This window comes from Mus caroli, chromosome 1 (assembly GCF_900094665.2).
Source record: "Mus caroli chromosome 1, CAROLI_EIJ_v1.1, whole genome shotgun sequence".
Taxonomy (NCBI): Eukaryota; Metazoa; Chordata; class Mammalia; order Rodentia; family Muridae; genus Mus; species Mus caroli.
The window spans coordinates 88,390,662-88,414,585 of NC_034570.1; the positions used below are offsets into that span (position 1 = coordinate 88,390,662).

The 23,924-nt window shown below is 34.0% G+C and overlaps 1 protein-coding gene across 1 annotated transcript in view; it reads right to left on the bottom strand.

Annotated features, from left to right (window-relative positions):
• The window catches only part of St8sia4 (ST8 alpha-N-acetyl-neuraminide alpha-2,8-sialyltransferase 4), an 82,577-nt gene that overhangs the window by 53,224 nt on the left and 5,429 nt on the right, over positions 1–23,924 (bottom strand). Inside the window, exons 2-3 of the mRNA XM_021170320.1 lie at positions 22,606–22,737; positions 15,299–15,556 (exon numbers count right to left, since the gene is read on the bottom strand). Of these exons, the coding sequence (XP_021025979.1) occupies positions 15,299–15,556; positions 22,606–22,737 (390 nt within the window). The remainder of the gene's footprint in view (positions 1–15,298; positions 15,557–22,605; positions 22,738–23,924) is intronic.

The following is a 23,924-nucleotide window of genomic DNA, read 5'->3' on the forward strand; positions in this document are numbered from 1 at the left end:
TGGAAAGAGAGGCCCATTGGACATGCAAACTTTATATGCCCCAGTACAGGGGAATGCCAGGGCCAAAAAAATGGGAATGGGTGGGTAGGCAAGTGTGGGGGAGGGTATGGGGGACTTTTGGGATAGCATTGGAAATGTAATTGAGGAAAAAATGTAATAAAAAATATATATATATAAAAAGAAGAATATCGCTACCTAAATGGAGAAACCCCTAGTCTAAATGGAAATAAACAAAAGCCAAACAGTTAAAAAAAATCCTTTTCCATTGCATGTATGTGAATGCACATGTGTGTGCATGTGTTGAAACTACAATAGAAACTTGAAAATGTGTTCTTACATGGAATATATGATTTATTTAACAGTGGGTCCCAGAAAGACAGTGTAATTCTCAGAAAATTAAGATATTCTCATACTATCTAAGCTTACGGGAAAATATCAGGTCATGAGTGTAGAAGCAAGGACATTTTTATTGCTAATGTCACAAGAACTTCACATCCATTACATTGTGTTTATCCCAGCAGCATGTTGCTTAGACATTTTAAACAGTTGCATATAAACAGGACTGAAAGGCCTGGATCCCTCGCCCTGTTGTTTTGTTCTTTTCATACTTCATCCCTTACAAATATCTGAAAATTCTTTGCAGAAAAATTCCCCTAAATACATTCTGTCTTCTTTAGTCCTCTTGATATTTTCTAGGGTGAGGCACCCTCACATTTCTTTGAACTATTATTGCAATTAGTTTCTAATTAATTTTGTTCACTAAGCTAGATCCATTGGTGGATCATGAATTAATTTGGGGTCATGAATGAGCAAGTTTGGAGAATTAAAGAATATAGTAGATTAGAATAGAAAAAGACAGTGTTCCCTTTCCATACTTTATGAAAATTTGGTATAATCATTTTAATTACTGTACGTGTGCCCTAATACAGTAATTGCAGTAGTGGGAGAGACAGCGGGAGTAGATAATGATGCACAATACATTATTTATAATTCACCATTTTAACATTATATTCAAAGTCCTGGTTCTGAAGAATCTCTGTCTTAGGAATTCTGCCTTAGCAGTGGTGTCCTGCTAGTGAGATACACATTTGATCATGCTGTTCTCCTAACTCAAATTGTCAGTGGCTGAATCCAAGACTCTAATGATGGATTTCATCACAGACTTCAGATTCCCCAGGGTTTTCTCTGCATGTCCACTTTCATATCTGATATTGTAATGGCATTACCTTGATCCATATATGATACAGTTTATATCCCTCTATGCATATCAATGCATATATTATCCATTACGTGAAAATTACATGTCCTGTGCACCTTTAAAATAAGCATTAATCCCTGTTTTATCATTTATGATGATTTATGAAAACCCAATTGCACTCATTTCTTGGCCTCCTCTCAATTATTTATTTATACATTAATTTATATATGAAAATGACCAATATAGCAGGTTGTATAGAAAAAAATTAATGAATTTGGAAAACAAAACAAAATGATGACCATCATCTGGTGTATTTTGTACATGGATGTATTCATCAAGCAACCCACAAGCACTTCTCTCGAATTTTTAGAAGCACTATTTATGTTCCAAGCCAGAGTTTGAAATGCCTATTTCTACCCAGATGTTAACATAGCTCTTACAAAATGAGTAACTTTTCCTAGATTCATCATTTAAGAAAAAGACATCTTTGACCTTGTATTGAGAATGGCCAATAAAGCAATGCTACCACATTGTTGGAACCCTAGCATTTCAGTGTGTAAGCCTGCAGTAGTTCTTCTCATTCTACGCATAACCTCTTCAAGTTTAAATCCTTTAAATCCCATGTAGGTGTATATGTCTGCATGTAGGTATATACAGATGAGTGCAGGGGACCACAGAGGCCAGGGAGCTCAGAATTATGGGAACTGTAGCTACAAATGGCTGTCAGCTGCCTACAGTGTGTGCTGTGATTTGAACTCAAGTCTTCTAGTAGAGAAGCTAAGGCTGTTCAGCACAACGCTATCTCTCTAGCCTGTGATTCAGGCTTCATGTTGTTTTCAATGTGCATTTCTGTGCTGTGCACAAAGAAGTGATGAGCTAACTTTAATTTTAAAGGTAGTGTTTAATGGTCTCAGAAGTGGTACTAATGTAGACCATGATGGTTTAAAAAGAACCTTGCATCTGGAATTATTTAAGTTAAAATAAATCTATGACCTGGCGCACCAATGTACCTATTATAGGTGACAAGTTGAGTCTATGTGTGTGCAGGACCATTCAAAGCCAATCAAGGAAACTAGACAGTGCTCAGAACTGGTAAAGGCTTCCCCTCAAAACAAAACAAAGCAAAACTAAGATGAAAAACCCTGTAAATCCCAATACATTCTTAAGAAGAGTTGACATCTAAGTATTACCAAGCACTGTCTAGGTATAATGATAAGTAGAAAATAAATTTCAGTTTATAAAATAATTCCAATTTTTAAGGTTTCCCTTTTATTAAATTGTAATAGTTAAATTTTGCTCCTTTTTGTCTAAATTTTGTCTATTTTGCTCCTTTTTGAAGAATCTATCTAATTCCATGGGAACTGAACTTTTAGAAAAATATCAAGCCTGGTCCCTTGGTTGCTTTGACTTTCTGCCTCGTCATGTGATTTCTTTCACACTTATTCACATCCCTGTGATGCCTTTAGCCATTGGACTCTCTATAGACATCATTTATAAACAACATTTTCAGAGGAGCTATGGGAAATTTTCTATTTATTCCAGGAAAGTCACCAGTGATAGACTAAATCAATTATCCCACTATCTATCATGGTGTACCAGGGAGCTTCGTGGAATTTCTTATGGGAACATCGATGAAAGGTGAAAGGAACATGGGGTACCTCAAAAGAGCAATATCACCAAAATTTTCAGTCCAGAAAATTTGATGAGTTTCATAATTGCATAGATGAAGTTTCCTTTAGTTAAAAATACAACCTCTAGATACTCCATCATTTCTAGAGACTGTAGAAAACTGGAGAAGTACACAAAGCTGTGGAAGGCAGGAAAGACAGAAGAAAATGAGGACTAGGGTCTCACAATCATCTATCCTGGTTAGTGTTTTTGTCAACTTGACAAAAGCTAGAGTTATGTGAGAGACAGAATCACAACTGAGAAAATGAAACTATAAGATTAGACTGTAGGCAAATCTATAGGACATTATTTTGTTTAATGGTTGATGTGCGAGTGTCAAGTCAACTGTGGATTATGCCATAGATGAATGAACAGGTGGTCCTGAGGTAACCTAGAAAGCAGGCTGATCAAGCAATGGATATAAAGCCACTTAACAGTGTTCCTTCATGGGTTCTGCTCCAGTTTCTGCCTCCAGGTTCGGGGTGTCATGGACTCTGCCTGGAGTTTCTGCCTTGACTTACATCAATGCTAGACACAGCTTGCAAGCTGAAATAAACTGAGTCTTTCTCAAGTTGCTTTTCGTCAGTATTTATCACACTAGCAGAAGAAACACCCCAGAGACCTATCAAACTTGCTGGAGCCACACCTCTTGGAATCCTCACCTTGAAAATCAATCAACCAACATATGACAACCATACAAACCCTATCCAAATATGGCAATTCCCAGCTAGGCAAAGGTTGAAGTCTCCTTGACTATCTCTCAAGATGTGAGTTAGCTGTCTGCACAATATCCTTAGTTCCTTGCTGAGGACAATAAAAGTTACAATTCACATTTTAATAAAATGTGTGTTTTTTAAAGTCAAAATTTCAAATTCTCATTTACTCAATTCAGAAGTCTGCTGTGCCAAACTTCACAGATCAACATACAATATTCAGATATGGTAAAAAATCTATTACATTAAAAACAATTGCCCAAGAGTTGGAAATCTTCTTAGCAGATAATTAAGGAGGTGAGAAACAGCTTCAATATAATGGGCACCAAATTAAGCATTCCAAATCGGAACAATTTTTCTGTAGTGCATATAAAAAATTGTATCTGAGGAATCTACGGAAGTTAAAAGGGATCAGGGGATGTATTTGCAAAGTTAAAATTATAACAGCTTTGTGATGTTAATAATTAATAATCAAAACTAAAAGTGATTAAAGAAAAAGTGTATATTCCTGCAAAATATTCCATTAACATGGCATGTACAAAGCACAGCTAGCAAGAGACACTGTTGATTGGTAAAATTAATATTATAAAACGGAAGCACGTTCATGAGGAAATATGAGAAATTTGTGGAAGTGCTGCCCTCTTTTCCATTTCCTACCAGAATCACCATCGTATACAGAAGTCTTTTTATAATGGATTCCTTTGTCTTGTTTTGAATAATGTTCTATTCTATTTCAATTACTGCTGCCATGGTATTGTTATTGTGTTATTCCTCTTTACGTATATGACTCTCCATATAAAATTGAAACTCCAAATAACATGCATCTTTAGACTTATAACACTTGTAAAGCCATCTAAAGCTGGATAGTCGCGGATGTTTTTGTAACAATTCATTGAGTGAATAAAACACTAGCAGCATAAATGGAACAAATTCATGGAATAATTGCTTATATTTTTAAACCTGAATCACTATCATAATATGATTGCATTTGTGAATCTTTGTACAAAATTTAACTTCTATCTTTTATGAGATTATATGTTTTTGACTCCTGACTTTATTGTTTGTCTGATCATTTGTGTAAGTCACTAAACATAAAGGAATCAGTTGCGACCTTGTACCAGATGGTACATGTGTGAATTAATGAGATCTTAAAACCACATATTTGATGAAGAATTAGTAATAATGTTTTATTAATGCAAAAACATGCCCCATTGATTTGCAAATCTTGGAGACTAGGGTTTAAACTACCCACTGAATCAAAAACATTGAACTCCAAACTTACCTCCAAACTTAAAATTGGAAATGGTTTTCTGTACTTAAATAATATATTCTACCTTACAAAAACAAATAAAAACAATCAATACAGTATCTACAACAGTGCTATAATCCAAGCATTAATACATAAAACTATAGTTCATGAAATCTCAAAAATTCAATACTTAATTAAAAAGCAGTTCTTTGGGCTGGATAGATGGCTCAGCAGTTAAGAACTTTGCTACTCTTGGCAGATGCCCAAAATCAGTTCCCAGCATTGATGCTATACGGCTCACAAGCAATTGTAATTCCAATCTCAGGAGGACCCAGTGCCTCTGATGTCTGTGGGCACCCCTCACACATGTGTACACCTCCCCCACTCTCACATAAGACATATTTAAATTGAAAATAAGTCTTAGCAGAACAACAGTGCTCAGTCTCTTTTTGTAGAAACTCTAAATCCAGTCTTTCTTACTCTTTATTAGGTGCAATGTTTCTATGTACAATGTTCATAGTTTTAAATGAACTTTTCAATTAAAGCTAGTATTTTACATTTTTAAAAATTTGGATTCATATTCACTGCACAGAGGATATCTATTTATTTTATATGCACACACACAGAGACATGAGACCATAAAAATTGAAAACATTCTAATTAATAATAAGGAATTATTTCAAAAAATATTATCCTTGTAAGTCCTTTCCAAATAATTACTTAACAGTAATTATTTGACATCATACTGGCTATTAATTCATATTTTTACGTTTCTAGTAATAGATGAGTCAATTGGTATTTCACAACTGCATTTTATAATTCCAGGAATTTTAATTGTTGCCAGTAAAGTAGCAGATACAGTAACTAGGTTATACCCCCAAGAAAAGTGCCAAGGTCTTTTCCCTAAAGCCACCCTGAGTGATGATGCTGTACAACTACTTCTCTTTCTTTGTGTAGTTCTTGTTGTTGCTGGTTTTTCTTTATACTTTTCATATAATCTATGAACTCCCTAGAACTTGATCACATCTCATTTACATCACACCTCCATGAATCCTTGAACGTTGGGATTGTTTTTCTTCATCTAACCAGATGTGATCAAATCCTGACTTTACATCTTAGGCAGCTGTCAGGCATTCATCAGAAGGAAAGCAACATTTCTGAGCCAACAGAAACAAGAACCAGATTAGGGACCATAACGATGTGTGTTATTTCCACAACTTTGCTCATGGGGAAAGATGTTTGTCTATAAACTGTGGTAACAAGAAGGAAAAATTTCTAAACAGTGTAAGCCCACAGGCCTTGTTGCGAAGACATCCATGAATCATAGGAAATCACAGGGTTTAAGAGTCAGAAATGAGTTTAGGAGGCCATTGAGTTCAACTTCCTCATTAGGTGAGTCAAGAAAACGAATCCCAATGTTCATTGTCTCCTTTGTTAAGAGTTACACTTCATTTAGAGCAGCAGTAGAATCCAGAGATCTTTGTTCTCAAATGACAATCCTTTAAACTGTTATTTCCTGTTAGTGGTTATCCTGTATAGCACAATGGGACAGTTAACTATAAATATTGGCATCTTCTGTGTGTATGAGTTACATTTAGGATGATCACAATATAAATGTACTGTGTATTAATCAGAAGTAATCCAAAGGATACGATCTATTTATTGAATAACTATGCTGAACACTTTATGCTATATTTGTCCTAGAAACCTTCATTATACTCCTAAATGCAGACAGAATTATTAAGTATAAATTATTTTCTTTATACTATTTGTTTTTGTTTGAATTCTCATTAAACCAGAGAGGTAATACATAAATGCATGATTTAAATTGTTGTATAATTTTGATTAAGACATTTAGGCATTTAACTTAAAGCTCGTGAGTGTCCTGGTTACTCGTCTTCAAGATATTTAAATGTATTTTTTGTTCATAGAAAGAACTTAACAGAAAGACAGTCTCGTGGTTAGACCATATACCACAACCTATTCAACCATATACATTTCAACTTGATGGTTTTAACTTTGGGTTTCATTTATTAAAAGTAAAGTTTTATAGTCCTAGTCCACACTTTGAGTAATTATTGCTGCCCTTTGAAAGTATCAGATTTAAAGTGGCATTCTTCCTTCTGTCCACCATGGTGTCACCAAAAGTTAGGACATAATTTAGAGATGTCCTTAGTTTCACAGTAGACACACAATTAATGTTTCTCAATGGAGAACATTCCTGACTTATCTTTACCATTCAAAGTTCTAAATGGGTTTTGTTGTTGTTGTTGTTGTTGTTTTAAATGTTTTTAGTCTGTGTAGAAAATACTGGTGGGATTTGACTAGAAAGAAGGCTGTGTTGTTTTTTGTTCCACATACTGACTACCTCCAAAGAAGCCCTAAAGTTATGGGTCTATGAGGAAGTATACAAGGTTGACCTCTGTGTGAAGCACCTTTAGACTCAGATAGTACAAATTCAAATTCTCCATGATCAACCTTATATTTAATATATGTCATGAAATGTCTAATCTTTCCTTAGAGTTTCATACTCATCTTGCTGATTATATTTTTCTTATTGTCTCCTCCTCACATCTGTAGCCTCTTTTCTTATCTCATCTTGGTACCCATTGTTTTCAGCGTCACCTTTTGAACAACCTAGACATAAAAAGCCTAAATGCTCTAAACCCTGCAAGCCATTTGATATCTTCATGATATTATAAGTGATGCATCATAGTCAAATGCTGTGCTCTGCTAATTTATTAGAAATACCTTCAGGCAATTTCTAAAAGGTGGTATGTAAAATGTGTCTATGCTCAGACAAGGATCCAAACCTAAAAACATCTCATTGAATATATGCAAATATTCTTAAATTTGAGAAAAACCATATCAAATTGCATATCATATACAATTATTATTGTATGATAATTCCTTTTCAGCCTGAATCAATTGTATTCCCTCTGAGTTAATTGAGTTACTGGTTGAAACATCTTCATGAGCCTCCCAGTTTCTCCTACAGTTGTTTAGATGAATATTTTCCCAGAACATGTGTAAAGGTATGGTCAATCTTCCTTGGTCCTTTCGCTCTGTATTACAAGTCCCACCGCCCTAGTCATTCTTAAGAGTTCTCATTAATCAACATACGCCTGCAGTGACACACTAAAACCACTCTCCTTGTCCATGAATATTGACAATGCTATATCCTTCTCCTTTTTGTCCCTTCTTTATATGCCAGCTGCTCTTCACCATTCAACTCAGACACAGCCCGCTTAAATGAACCTTTCCCAATTGCATGACCCTTTCCCTCCTCCACTTTACCAGTGTTGCAGTTCTGTTGAGTATTGACTTATACAGCAACTTGCATATGATTACTTCATGACCTTATGCCCTTGCCCCAGATTCTGTTCTCTCTGAATGTAGACATTAGTTTTCCTTAAATAAATCTACTTCAGCCTAACTTTGATGACTGATGCATAAAAAATTAGTTAAAAATCCAAAGCTATTATGTACTAAAATTTTTTGTTTGGCTTTGGATCAAAGTTTTTAAATATAGCATCCATGCAGAGAGGTATAATAGGTGAATCTTCTAGTTTTAAATAAAAACTGAAACCATATTTTTAAATCTATGGAGGAGCTAGTAAACTGGACATTTGGTAGCACTTTGTGTCAGAAAAGAAATTTCGTGCCACAATGAATCAATTTTCTTTCTCCTTCTCTGCTCTGACCTAAAATGCAAACTTGCTTCCTCTAGTCACTCTTATTGAAGGGCTTTTAAATACGGCTTCTACAGTGTTTTCTTTCCATTTATAGATGCTTATGTCTAGCATTCTGAATCTATTCCTCTTCATCTATAGCAATTACAAATATAATAAAATTAATTAAATTAAAACTCCAAAGAACTATAAGGATCTTTCTTGGGATATTTCAAAATGTCATGGAAATAATTAATATCATATAATTTTTCTTCAGCATCTACTTCCAAAATTGCCACTTCTTCTTGCATGTAATCTTCATTATGAACCTAAAAGAAAAGTAACCCCCAATCACGTGATACCTTATGACCCTTGAAAACACTTATTATTTTATTATTCTTTGTTCTTCTACCTCATATTTTTGCACTCCATGTGGAATGACTAATATCCAGTGATTTCTTAATTTCTTTTTGTGCACTCTAACAATGCTTTTGTGCTTAAACAAAACAGGATTCATAAAACTAAAAGTGTCAAATGTGAATAATTTTAAGGTTCTTAGAAGATATTATCAACTTGATTTTGGAAAAAGTTCTACCTATCTATATATCTGAATGTGTTTTCCTGAGATATCAGTTAATCTTTTACTACATATTATTTTCTTCAAAACACTACTACATATACATATGTAATCTTTATTTTTTTAAATTATTAAACATGTTTTAAATAGTTTTAGTATTTTCCATTTTCATTATGTAATTATCTGATCAAAGGTGACTTTTGTCCAATATCTATCTGAAATTATTATTAGAGCAATGGATTAATTAATCGTAAATCTTGTTACTGTGAGTTCCGTTTTCAATAACAGTATGCTCTCAGATGCCTTCTATGCTTAGAAAATGACTGGGGCACTTAGTTTTACTTACCAGAAGGCCATCCAATTTATAGTCAACATCAGCTCACAGTAAAGACACTTACGCCATTTACTTTTCCCATTTTACTCCCCCAGCAGAAAACTACTGGAACCTTTGTCTTCCATGCTATACACTATAATGTATAGGTAATAAAAATGTTAATTTACTTCTTAATATAAATGTGAAAACAATAAAAAATAGAGTTGATGCCAAATAAAGATTTATCTTTAAATGTGTTATTATTTTTGAAGTCAGAGATCAAGTTAAACATGATACTTAGGCAAATTCAATCTTAAGAACTTACTAAATTAACAAGTGCCCTATGGAAGCAAAGTAGACCTAATTCCCCTCTCTCTCAACAAACCTATTATCCACTAGGAATACTTGGAAACAAGTAAAGAAACTGAAAGCATGAGGTGGGCTATTCAAAGAAAGCATCAACTCACTATTTGTACAGCTTTGCAGGTGTACAATGCATCACCAAGTGGGCTGTTTGTCTAAAACAGTTTAAAAGTTCTAGCCGGATCAATATAGACAGGGAAGTATCTTAAGGAAGAATGAAAATTTCAATAAATTCTAGCCAAATAATTTTTCTGAACATTTAAGGGAAATAATGTCACTATTGCACAAGAATACAACAATAAAGGTCCAGAGGTATTTGTGGAGTTCCCACGAGGGATAATATTATAGAGAGGACAACAACTCGGCAGCAGGGTCCCAGAGAGGAGTATACAACATTATCAAATGATTTTTGTTATTGTTGTTCAAGAAAACAAATTAGAATTTAGTTTTCCTAGGATTACTACCAGAATCAAGATATCTAAGAGTAACCATATTGAGTCTGTTAAAAACAAAAGAAATATACTAAGTGAAAGATAGTAATACAAGAAGTAACCAAATATCTATAGACTGACCCTTTTCAAAAGTGTAGAGAAGTTCATTGTTTTTTATTAAGATTGTCACTATCTCAGTCTCTAGCCTGTGTGCCATGCTGTGTATTTAAATCTCTTATGCCCACATCTTTCGATTATCAACTACACAACAGTATCTTTGGGGTAAATTTGATTTACTTTCATTTTCTATGGGAAAATACAGTTACATTTGGTGATTTTACTTCTGCCATAATTACTTATTTTCTTTTTCCTAGGTATTTCAAACAACATCAAAGAATAAGTAGTGTGGATACTTGAAGAGCCTACTTCTTCAGCCACAGGAGCAGACACAATAGAAGTGTACTCGTTTGAATGAATTCTTCTCATTCATAATATGCAGGATACAGCATGGCATACCCATTGGTAACTGTCTTTATTCACAAGTGATAATGATTTTTTTCTTCGCATCTATTATTCTTACTTTCTTTTCTTTTTTTCTTATTCAGAATAATACATTTTAACTGATAAGTGATCCTTGGCAAAACCAGCTGGTATTTCATGGTAAACAATTGCTAATACCCTCTTTATTGTCTCATTTAATAAATTACTACTTTCCTTCCCTGAGTATTGAGATCAGGTTCCAAATATGTTCTTTCAGATATTCTGTAGAGTATAACAAATGGCTTCCCTACAAATCTCTAGTACAATAAAGACCAAAGGAATGAACTGCTATTAAATTAATGGCCCCCTTTAGAAAGCAGAATGCTTTCTAAAATGAGCACTTTTAAAATTGTTTCTTGAAAAGTTGGATAATTTTTTTTCTCTTGGGAAAATCAGAAAAATCTGAACAATATTTTCTCAATATACCCAGAATTGGAGTGCACTGACTTCTATTTTTGAAATTATTAAAAATGTACAAAATAGGAGAGAAAGGTTACTAAGGTGCTTCTTTCATTTCCTTTATGAACATGTCTTATTTTATAAATAATGCAAAAAGCTTGTATAGTTTGTTATTATTAAATTCCTACTAAACACTAAGCAAGCATAGCTTGACAAAGAGCAGAAATGCTTCTAAACCTATAGAGCTAAGGGGCCTTGACGAACTTAAAGACCCAAAGAGCAGTCAATGATTTGTATGTTGAAAGGTTGCTTAAAAGCTTTTTCCAATGTTAATCTTCTATATAGTTGACTTGTACCTCTCAATAGATTTGGCCCAGTTTTATTATCATCTTTTAAAATTCTGTGATCTTAGGGGAATAATATAACAGAGATGAGAGCAACTTAGCAAAATAAATCAGCTATGAAAAGACTTCAAATATTCACATACACATTAGCCTTTTTCCTGCAGACTAGCTCTAGGCTACAGAACACTAAATTTATGTAGATTCAACTTTATAAAAATTGTTTCATAACTCACATTTTACAAATTTCTACTGAGAAAATATAATATTGTAAGTCTGAAAATGTTTTCATGAGAAGGATGAGTCAGTCAACAGAGTTCTTCATTTTTTTTGTGCAAAAGCAAGTTGAAATAAAGACAAGAGATAGCAGTTCTATGATCTTTTACCCTAGAAAGATAGAATCTATGTATTCTAGTTGTGAATACAACCAATAAAGGCATAGATTTGATTGACATGCTGTTTTTATTAGTTAATGGATTTTATAGAGGGTATTAGCAGCCCAAATGTTATAACTTCATTTAATTTTAGGCCATAGAGATAGATATGCATATGGATATGGATATATAGATGTAAATGTAGATATAGATGTGTATTTATATGCATACATATGTGTATTGTATTCAATATAAAAATATATATTATATTACATATTGCATTTAATATAATATATGTACATATATTATATATATAATTTTATATACATATACATATACATATTATATATGTATATATATATATATATATATATATATATATATAATTCCTCTTATCTTTGGTTGTCTCTCGGAGGTTGTAGAACCATATTGCTAAATACTCCCCATATTTAGAACAAAATATTCAATAGATTTGGTTGCATACACCATGAAAACCTCCTTGAAGTCTAGCTTTTATAGTACCAGAATTAACTATGCAAGCTGCCAAAAAAGGGATGTAATGAATAGTCCTACCTGTATGAACCACAATAATGACCAGGGTGGCAATATATCCCAAAAGGTACAGTAGTGCTATCCATATGTTGATGGGAACCAACAATTGTCTAATTGGACTTATGGCCTAACAACAGTAGGAAAATCAAACCTCATACTAGAACCTAGAAAACCGCCTAGAGCTAGCGAGGTAATGGATCCCATTCACACTTACAAACACCACCTTGCTAAAGCAGCAGAATTCCTTAGTGCACTCTAAAGCATCTCTTTCTACCCACAGAAAAGTGTAGCTCTTATCCCTCATCAGAGAAGAACATGACAGAAAACCACCAGTTGGAGTTTTCTATATCACAGGTACAAATCTCTGATATAACAGAAACCAACAACTTTTGCATCTAAGGCTTAATAAACCGAAGGAAGAGGGAACAGAAAGAATATTAGAGTCAGAGGAACAAAGAGACAGTCATGATTTTGTCTCCTAGAAATCGAAGGGATGCTACACTGTGACACTCCAACAATGTGACTAACTCTGTAAGACCTGAACACAGACATACATCAGCATGGAAAGTAGAAATCTCACTGGGTCTCTCCCATAAAAAAAAGATTGCACACAACTTAAGACTGCTGAGCAAATTAGGCTCACAAGGATGAGCCTCCTTATTGGTTTTCCAGTACAAAGTGGTCAGCCCTAAAAACATATGCATGCAAGCAACAAAACCAGACTCACAAGGTTATGCATATATTTGTAACAACAGTAAAAAGAGGCCATAGATTTGAGAGGGACTGGGGAGGCATGGAAAGAGATGGCAGGAGAGAACATTACTGGGCTTTATGGGAGGAAAGAGAAGATGGAGGAGATGTAATTACATTTTTATTTCAAAATATTAAAGCTGAGTGTGGTAGCACATGCTTTTAATCCCAGTACTTGGGAAGTAAAGGTAGGCAGATTTATGAGTTCAAGACCAACCAGGTTTACAAAATGAGTCCAGGTTAGCCAGCACTACACAGAGAAACCATGTCTTGGAAAACAACTAAACAACTAAAACAGCAACAACAAAAGAAACTTCAAATGAATGAATGACTAGAATAAAATGGAAATTCAACAAAAACAGAAAATTTTTGCATATATGTATGTTTGCATATTTAAATTCATTTTAAAGTCAAAGGCAAACATACAGAGACAGATTTCAGTAGTGATAGTGTTTCAGATGCTGCAAGTAAGGGGTAGTCTACTGCCAGAATAAAGGAGTAAGCATGCGACTAGAGACCAGCTAAGGACTAAGTCCTAACTATGAGAGAATCTTTCAACTCGAAGATATCATTTATCGAAACTGCTGATGTGCTAACAGTCCAACACTAAGGACAGTGAACGACAAGGCTACTTTATGATAACTGTAATTGTTCCCATGGACCTCTCCATGAAAAAGAATGTGAAGCTTAAAAAACAATTTATGTGTTTTTATTTACCATAATAATAATATAAAAGTCAGTAGAAATGAATAACAAAGCCAGGAAAGAAAGTGACAACCATGAGTTGATATAAAAGTGATCAATACTGGTGACAGGCATTTGTCACATAGAAAGAAGTCTTCTTATCAGCATCCAAAATAGGCTATGTCCACTTAGTTACCGTGACATGCATATGTTTAGACTCCCTCAACAAGTGACGCCTGTTTGGAGCAACTATCTTTGGGATTAATCACACTTTGAAATCTCCTTCTTCATGTCACCCACTTATCCTTGTCCTGAGTTATGTTAGCTGCCCTAAGATCCTATGCGTGTGGGAATGTTTGAATATTCTTCACAACTGTATTTCATCAAAACATCACTGCTTAAAGCTCACTGTGGTCACGGTATATCTATTCATTTATTCATCATTTTTCCTAAGGATCTAAGACATAACAAAAACCATACAGGCACTAGAAATGGACATTAAAAATTGCTTAATGTCTTTGGCTATCATCTGTTGCTTACTTCTTTAAGTTAATAAAAGATTAACCAAACACATTATATGTCAGATACCAAATGAGTATGGTCAGTTATGTGAGAAAACTAAACTTGTAAACATATAATTTCAGTAGAACAAATAATGAGTAATAAAGCCAATCTATTGATTCAGGACAGTAAATACAAACACACAAACTTAGCTTTTTTTTTGAAGCTGCAAAGTAATTAATAATAAGTAGTAAAATGTATTTATGTCTGTGACAGCACCACAGAGTAATCTTCAGTCAACAAATTAAGTTACACAAAACTAAATGATGGCCAGGGAAGTTGCCTTAGGAAAATGGGTTGGGGTTAGGAGAGGGAGAGAGAAAGAGGGAAAGGGGCCTAAGCACAGATGCAGAGATGGAGGAAGGGAGGAGAAAAGAAGAGTAAAGAGGGGGAGGGAAAGAGAGGGAGAGGGAGAGGGGTGGGGGAGGCCACATCTGGATTATGTAGGGAGTAGCCTCTGGGGGAAGGGTAGCCTGGAAAGATCAGGGTTGGGGGCAGAGTATGCCAGGTGGATGTTGGGAGAATCTGGAGGCCAGGTCTGCTTTGATATGTAAAATATGCATCTCATTCCCTTGTCCAAAGTCTAAAACCAAGCATTAAAGATTAAAAGAAGTATAAGAAACTATTGATTGTCTCCGTAAGTACTAATATAATTAACTTATTCTTGCCCATATCTTTAAAATCTCTTGTGAAGTGTGGCAAGATATTCGACTTTTCTTCCAAAGATACAGTAATTAAATTTCTAATCCAAAATATAGGGTCGTTTAAATACATCACCATAACAGACATTCCACATAAATGGTGACGTTCTCAATCATTCTTAATGTTAATGTGAATTTTGAGCATTTCTTACAGTATTCTAGGTAAAATGATGCTGAAGTGCATGCAGTCTCAAAGAACAGCAGGATGCTCACCTTATTACAAAGTTGTGGCTGTCAATCTCCTTTCCACATCCACTGTCTAGTAGAATGCCGGAATTTCCAACAACTGCACAGGTCTTAAACCTGCGGTTTTTCATTGGTGAAACTTCAGGCAAGAGGCTATGCAGATTGTGAGAAATATTTAGTGTCCGGCGTCTGTCCAGCACGTAGTGTATGACATCACCAGGCTTAAAACTGCTCTTGACCACAGATACGTCACGTTCCGCATCTAAGAAACGGAGAATGTTCTTCCTGTATTTGAAATGCAAGCGAAGCTTTAGATTAAGGGCTGAGTATCTAAGAACCAACATCCTCATTTCTACCACAGTATATGCTATCTAAACTGGCAACTACTGCTCTTAAACTGTCAGATAAATAAATCAAGTAAATGCTATAGAAGATATGTTTTTGTTAAATCCTATGTGAGCCTAGAATAATTTCATAAATAGATATAGTATATACATCTATTGCTAAAGTGAGGAAATCACTCCATTTGTGAAAATATACTTAAGAAAGATTTCACTAGGTAAAATACTATTCATAAGGATGGCATTTGTACAAGTAGATCCTTGCCTAGTGGTCTCAATTTTCTAGTCATTGCTTTTATTTAATATGGTACAATGAGGTGAATAGTACTAAATTGAAATTATTTTGAATTAGACCATTGACAGAAATTAAATTATTATGAATCCTCCCAAAATACATTTATACAAATGGTGCATTAAATATGTCTGTAATTTTTCATTCATTCATCCAAGATGTAAGGTGGATTCAGTACAAGACATCCTGGTTAGACAGAGCATCAGTTGTATGTATGAAAGATATTTAATGATTCTTCATGTTTTTTGTTACCTTCTTCTTTGTCTTTAAACATTCACTTGTGTTGTGGTTGTTGTTGTTTGGGTGGTTTGTTTGTGTTTGTCTGTGGGCCCTTGATAATCAGTTATGACCTTACCACATTTTTAAAGAAGTCTAGTCATTCGTGTTTTGGGGTTGATCTTTTTAAACTGGATGTAAATGCTCTTTTGTGTGAACAGAATGTATGAGAGGAACAGAATTCCAACTCATCTCATCACTGCATTTTACACTCATCATTTATTAAAATTTAACTCTTCCTATATCTATTGTACAAATTAATAATAAGATATAAGGTGCTGAGCAAATATAAATATGTGCATATCGTAAATAGATGACAGACTATGAGAAAGTCGTCATAACTGGCTGGAGGTCAGGGGAAATGTGGCATAAGAGAAAATGATAATGTGGTTTGTCTTTTAAACTTTGAAAGCTTAATATTGTACCTAATAAATTGACTGGTCATGGAAACCTGGTTTAAAAGTATTTAACTGTTTATGTTTTTTAAGCTGTTAAAAGAGGAGAATCAGACATGAAGTAGCCAGGTGGCAGGCCGTGAGGAAAGAAACCTGTGTCTTCACAGGCTCTGTGATCCAAACTGTGAGGCTATGCAATTTGTAGCCATCATCTTTCCCTGCACCCTGCTTGGTAAGAAATGTGAATATAAATTATAGCTGTCCAAACAAAGGTGATAAATTACCTTTCCATGTACAAAGAGAGATTTAACTGATTCCCACGAGCTATCTGTGATTGAATTATGGGATGGAGATCTGATTTAGCATGGTTTTAAAATACTAAAAAGGAGCCTGTGTTCAGGAGAAATCTTTGGAAGGATCCATTCATGCTTGTAATAATACACGAGGATCAAGTAGACTTTGAGGAAATAATATTGACAAAATCTCAGGATATGGCCTACAAGAGTCCAAAATGATTTAATTCCAAAGCTACCAAACACAAAGCAGCAAGAAGCAATCCGAAAAATTCTGTAGTAGAGGTTGGAAAGACAGATGTTATTTACCAATGTGCTCTTAAGTCAAGCTTCCAGCTTCACAGGGACAAAAATCAGTTCCTGAGAGTAATATGTAAGATAAAAGAGACATATTTTCCTTTTGTGCTACTATGGTGTATGCTATATGACACTGAGTAAGTTTCATTACTAAGAACAAAACATTACAAGAATCTAGTTATTCTCCACAAACGGTAACATCTACTATCAAAGGGGCACCATAGTCTTCCATACTCATTTATTAACTCCCGCTTAATTACCTGGGGGGGAAATGAGAAGAGCTTGACACCTATATTTTAGCACTTTTTGTTTGCTGTGAAGATGACAAGGTTGTCTTGTAGATAAAGACTGCACGGATGTGGTTAAATCATCGAAGAGGGTGATGTGACCGTTTCCCTTTGAACAAAACTGAAATGGGCTGTCACAGATGCATTTAAAGATTGTGCTCAAAAGCAGTAGCATGTTTGGCAGCTTGAAATGAATAGATTGGAGCTGTAGGTATTAAAGAAGATTCTGTAGCTTAGAAATCCAAAAGCAAAACTCCTTTCAGGACATCAAAACGTTACACTTGCTGGTATGTGAACTGACAAGAGGGACTTTCCTACAGAAATGTCTTTTCTTGGTAATAGAAACTTAGAAGCCAAATCATTTCAAAATGTGCTGCACATGTAAGCAGAACACCAGTGCTTTATACAACCTTAGGGGGAAAGTCTAAGCAGTGCTCGAAAGTTAAACAAAATGTTAAAGTAAGTAGGCTTACTAACTTTCAGGAGAAAACAGTAGTCAATGAGATAAAGTTATTAAGCACATATGCCAATGTTATAAATTTTTCTAATTCTGAATGATAGGTTTAGCAGTAATTTATTTTTACAAAGCATCAGTCAAAAAAATAACAAAGTACCTTTAAAAGCAATGAAAATCCAACTGTTCTAGACTAATGAAAATTAAAACTTAAAAAAAGGTTTTAAATAAAATTTAAAACATATTTAATGTAGAATGTGCAATTTTAACCTGGAAAACTTTTTAAAAGGGACTTTGAAGTATTTTAAATGATTTTTTGAATGTTTTACTCCTTATGTTTAAAAAAAACATTTAATTCCCAATTTGGGGCTGAAATTTATGCATAAAAAGTTATTGAAGATAAAATTGTTGATAAAAGTGTGTAAGATGCTGGTAATTACTATGAATGAACAATATTGTGACTTAGAAGCACAGCTATTCTTCTCACTTTAGGAGGCTAAAATCATTTTATTAGCTTATATATGCAATGGAATATAAGAAATTCTGTAAATTCCCTAAAGACAGTCATCGCTTAAACGATGAAAGCCTGGAGGGAGAAAAATATTACATAAATGTAATTATGTAAATACCACAGGAAACCAGAAACACTCTTCTTAGAGTAAACTGAAAAACTTTTAGGTTTCATCAGAAAGACATGAATGGTTACCTTTAGGACATAATATGAATTTAATTTTGTTTAACACCAGAGTCAACAAACTTGCTTTAGAAACAAAGGGAAACCCAAGCTCACAGATTTGGAGTTCAATAAAAGTGTATTTAGTGTTCAAGCTGTAACTTTGCAAGTTTTATCAATAGGTGGCCAAGCCAGTAACAGATATTTAAAGTCAGGGATTGTGTTTTATATTTAAAAAATAAATAAATAAAGGACAAGCGATTTCTTAGATCTTCAGCTGTCATTTGCTTACTCTGATTTAACTTCCTGCCTTCTTAGTTAAGCCAACATCAACTTTACAACTTGTTTTAAAATGAATGGTAACTGAAAAAAATTTAAAACGTTTCGTTTTCAGTGAGACTGAAATATTAGTCACAAAAGTATATTTTTTTCTAAAAAGCAAAGTTGGTTTCAACCAAAAGGTTTGTGGACTGTTAAACTGCCAGGAAAGATTCTATACAGAAATTGCTCAACCGAATCTTCAACCAGAACTTCCCTTTCAATACCAACCACAGCTACAACAGCAGCTGCAGAGGCCTAGAGGCTTAATTTACTACTCATTGTTTTTATTTGTGAAATGTTAAATATAGCTAACCCACCACCACATGCCACTCTTCCGTATATTTTGTACCAACAATCTGTGTTGTAGCAACTGCAATTTCACTGAAAGTGCATTTGTCTCACCAGAGGCATTGAGTTAACACATATCGCAGGAACACATGAAAAGTTGAATGTCAAACTAGGTTTTATATATACAGACATACATATTGTAATGCAAGTAGTTTCAATTTATTAGAATAGAGGAGAGAATCAGTGTGTCTAAATTTGATGGTGAAAAATAACATATTGATTGACAATAACACAGCTCACTGAAAGAAAAGGAAAGAACTTTGCCATTTCTGTGTGCTTTATTGTGCCTACGAAATGAAAGAAAAATCCTTACATGACTTTTCCTAAATGAAGTCTTTTTATAACTTAATAAGTTGGGGCTTAGAAAAATGTTAGGGGAAAGATATTGTAATCTGAAAAAGAAAAATCCTAAACAATCCTATCACATGAAAACTAAAATTATTCCCAAACATGTGAAGAACACTGTTTTGTTTTGGTTTTTAACTTCACTATTTCAAACTTGGCTATGAATTGGATGATCAAAATTTATTTTTATTTTTAAAGCAAAAACATACCATGTACTTCATAAAGAAGCACTCTATATTTAGTAATAAAATATGATTTTTCACAACTTGCTCTATTAAAGGATGGGCACCTTAAAATAAAGCACTGAAGGGGACTGTGTGCTCCTGCTAACTAAGCCTCTTCAGCTATAAGCGACACTATTGTCATTTGCTGAGCACAGTAGGTAGACGATGGTGTAAGACTGCATGTGCCATGTTCCATGAAAGAAATCTATAAATGGAACAGCATGGGTTTTTTTTACACGAAACACATATAAACCTGCACTCATGTTTAATTCATAGTCTTATACGATTAAGAAATATTGCACGGAGAATCAAAATATTTCACTAATTATTGGCTAGACTGCTTGGAGGAGGAAAGCTGAGATCATATGTCTCTACACCCTTATTTGGCATTGTATTTTTTAGGGTTTTGTTAATATATGAAAACTGTGAAAATAAAGAACCAAAATACAGAAAATAGGTTGAGACAGATGGTAGACAGAAACTGACAACATTCACAGATTTAGTCACAAGTAATGAAACTTAAATGTGTCATCTCTTAAGAACATAATATCAACAAAATCTTCACAGTACAATGAAGCCATTAAGAACAAGGTAATAATATTGATTGAGACTATGACTATAAAGTGCTTTAACTCCTTAAACTTTGTGGATACTTCAAAATACAGTGAATTCAAACCATCTGAGACAATTCACCACCATACAATTGTTTCTAACTTACCACTGACGTGTTTATCAGTGTTGCAGACCAACCAGCAGAAGGACTAAAGAGTACAAACAAAATTCACAACCAATCATAGAACAAAACGACCTACACATTACATGCATTACACATGTTAATGCAAATTAACAAATCATTTACTAGAAATATCGTCAGAATATTATAAATATAATGGTAACTTAAAAATAAACAAGACTATAAGGCAGGATTCAACTGTTTAAAAAACAAAAACAAATTTAACGTAGAATTTTGAAAAACTTGAACATGATCCAGCCACCCTCTCACAGATGTGCTTGCTAACTACACACTTGTAAATCCTGAGCCAAACAACAAGATATTTTCATATCCTCAATCTTTTAATACAGGTGTCAAACTGATTAATACTCAGTAGTCACTGCTGCCAGAGGCAATTGTAATTTTTATGAACTGTTTGCACATTGCGCAATAATGAACTTACAAATTATTCTTTCCTTGCAAATGACACCTTTGTATATATTATTCAATATTTGTTCACTGTTGTATTGTTTACCTCTTAGCCTGTGAAGAGGAACAATACAAACATAGTGGGTACTAACATTTCATTCCTATTAACAGCTCTTAGCTGAAAAAGCTCACCTTCACAACTACATTTGCAGCCTTCATTAGTTTGTAAAGTTCCATCAGATGAATCACTACAGTCGGTTTGTATTTAACGTGTTTAGACTGGATACCTTACTATAAAGCAAACTGTAAATGTAATGTTCCACGAATACATACATTATTCATATTTGAAAAGATATTAGGATTGCATGAACTGATGTATTAATTATGAAGGAGTACTATTCAATGAATAAACTTTAAAATTTTTCACATACATGACACATTTTAAGCTTGGCTAGACATGATAAGTAAACTATTTTCATTTTGTTTTGTATGTCCTTTATGCCATCCATGCAACCTTACCTTCAGTGACTCCTTTCTAGCCTGACCACTTTTTCTTTTAAGGCATTATTGTAAATAACTTCTTTTCTTTACAATCAACCACTTTCTCTTTCACCAACCTCTGAGATTTAATGTGATGCCTGTCTATCACCTTGTTCCTAATCATTAATTCATGGCTAACATATTTTAGACTTAAATGAAAAGCTAGATATGGGAGCCAGAGAGAAAGAGAGATGATATAGGAATCAAGTGAGGGCCAAAATATCAGGCTGAGAAGTAAATGAGACCCTCACTTTTTAATCACTCAGATACTGTTAACAAAATTTCTATGTTAATATCTCATTAATGAGATATTTACATATTTAGTATTTCATTAACACTAAAAAATGAAATGATTTTTTTTATATAATAGATATGTTCTCCCAAATTTCTCATGTTCTGAATTACCAAAATGCTCTAGTCTAAGCATACCAACAAAACCAGTGATGGAATGAAAGTGTAGGGAAAGTCAGATTCTGTCCCCCTCCTTACTTGGGGATGTAGAGCTCATTTTCTCATTACTTTTAGGATGGAGATAGAAGTGAGTGCTGCAATGGATGTGAGGAGTCATTGGGTTTATTTCATTTTAGCTTAAAATGTCTGTGTGGAAAAGACCAAGCCAGAACTGGAGCAAGCTTATTTTCTGACGTTTTATTCCCTTTTTCACATGAGCTTATACCAGCATAAACATTTAATAAATCAAATCAATCTACATTTAAAACACAATAGGAACTGAGGAACCTCTGTTCTATGTAGTTAAATGTCAGATCAAATTGATGTCTCAATATGGAAAAGTAAGAAAATGATTACTAAAATGAATGTTCATTATATGCAATGGAATAAAATTATGTGAAAGGTTAGTACTTAGCTCAATATTTTGCTCTATTGCTAATGGGATAGTATATTAAAAATTCCACCATCCTTGAATAAAAAGTGACTATTCAATGATTTTGTTTTTATGGTTCCACATTCTTCCACGAGGAACATTAAATATAGCTGATCCACTTTTTCATTAAGCATTTACACATAAGCCATAAATCAGTGTTCAGCCAAACCCAGCTTCTTTAAGGACATGATGTGATGGTTTTCAACTTATTAAAAAAAACTCACCTTATCTCCAGGACTAAAGAAGAATTGATTTTCCAGCCTTGTACAGAATGTTGGAAGATGGTGGAGCCAGCCTTCCGGATGATTTTATCAGAGCTGTTGACAAGTGATCTGCTCAAACACAGTTCACCATCTCTGAAAAGACAGATAGGCCAGCTGTGTGAAAATCAGACCCATTTTGCTTAAGTGACACCATACATGATTATATTTACATTAAGGTGTAAGCATGGGATATTATTTTCATAATTTAGTAGAAAGAGTAGACATTATCATAGTAAACCTCTACCTTCTCTTTTTTGAAAAATATTCTATTTTTCATATAATGCATACCTCATGATTTTTAAGAAAATATAACTCTCATCAAAGCTACAATACCAACTACCCCCACTGCTTAGACAGTAAGAGCCAGGATGTTTGGTCAGTAACTTCCTCTACAAGCCTACAGCTTTTGCTGCCAAGATTAATTTTGTTTCAAAGAAGACATAGAAAAGAACTAGAAATATACTTTGCTGAGGACTACTAACTAAATCATGTGCACAGCAGATCAGCATGTGTAATTGATTTTATGGTGCATTTGCATTGTGTTTTGAGCACTACATCACTAAGGTCACTGTGGTCTTAACCTTGACAAACAGCAATAACATTATTTAATATGCAGGGACCATGGTGGTTATGGGGTTTTCTGTATCACAAAGAAACTTTTCAAGCATTGTTTAAGTACTGTTTTAAAAAGAATTGGTTTCTAACATTGTAAAGAGGAGACTCACAAAAATCAGAGAAGAAAATTCTTTCAGTTCATATGTCCATTGCCTTTGTATTGTACTAAAAGTAACTGATTCTTACAGCCAGTCATCTCTAATACACCATTGGCTAGTACACCATGTAAACTGGTAATGTTAGGAGTTTGGCCCATGTATGATGGAGAGAAACATGTCTCATGTCATTTATAGTATGAGGACCTGTAGATCTAAGCAATTCACTATTGAATAGATGTTTGTCTTTGTGATTTCTGGTAAAAATAAAAAAAGATTCAGATAATTACAGAAGGCAATCAACTATGATAGAGGAAGCAAACGTTTAGCCTTTTCAATAGCTGTACTGCTTTTAACTCTTTCCTGCTAATAGCATTGCTAAACAGTATTATGATTGTTCAAAACCACCAAGAATGAATGTGTGTGTGATACCTAGAGTACTCTCTCCACTAATAATAGAGACACTGTCTTTTAACAGCTGTTAGGTGACTCCAAAACTGGATGCTTATGGTTTGGTATTTGCTTTGCATTATTTTCTTAATATGTAATTTTAATTTGAAGCAACTCCCT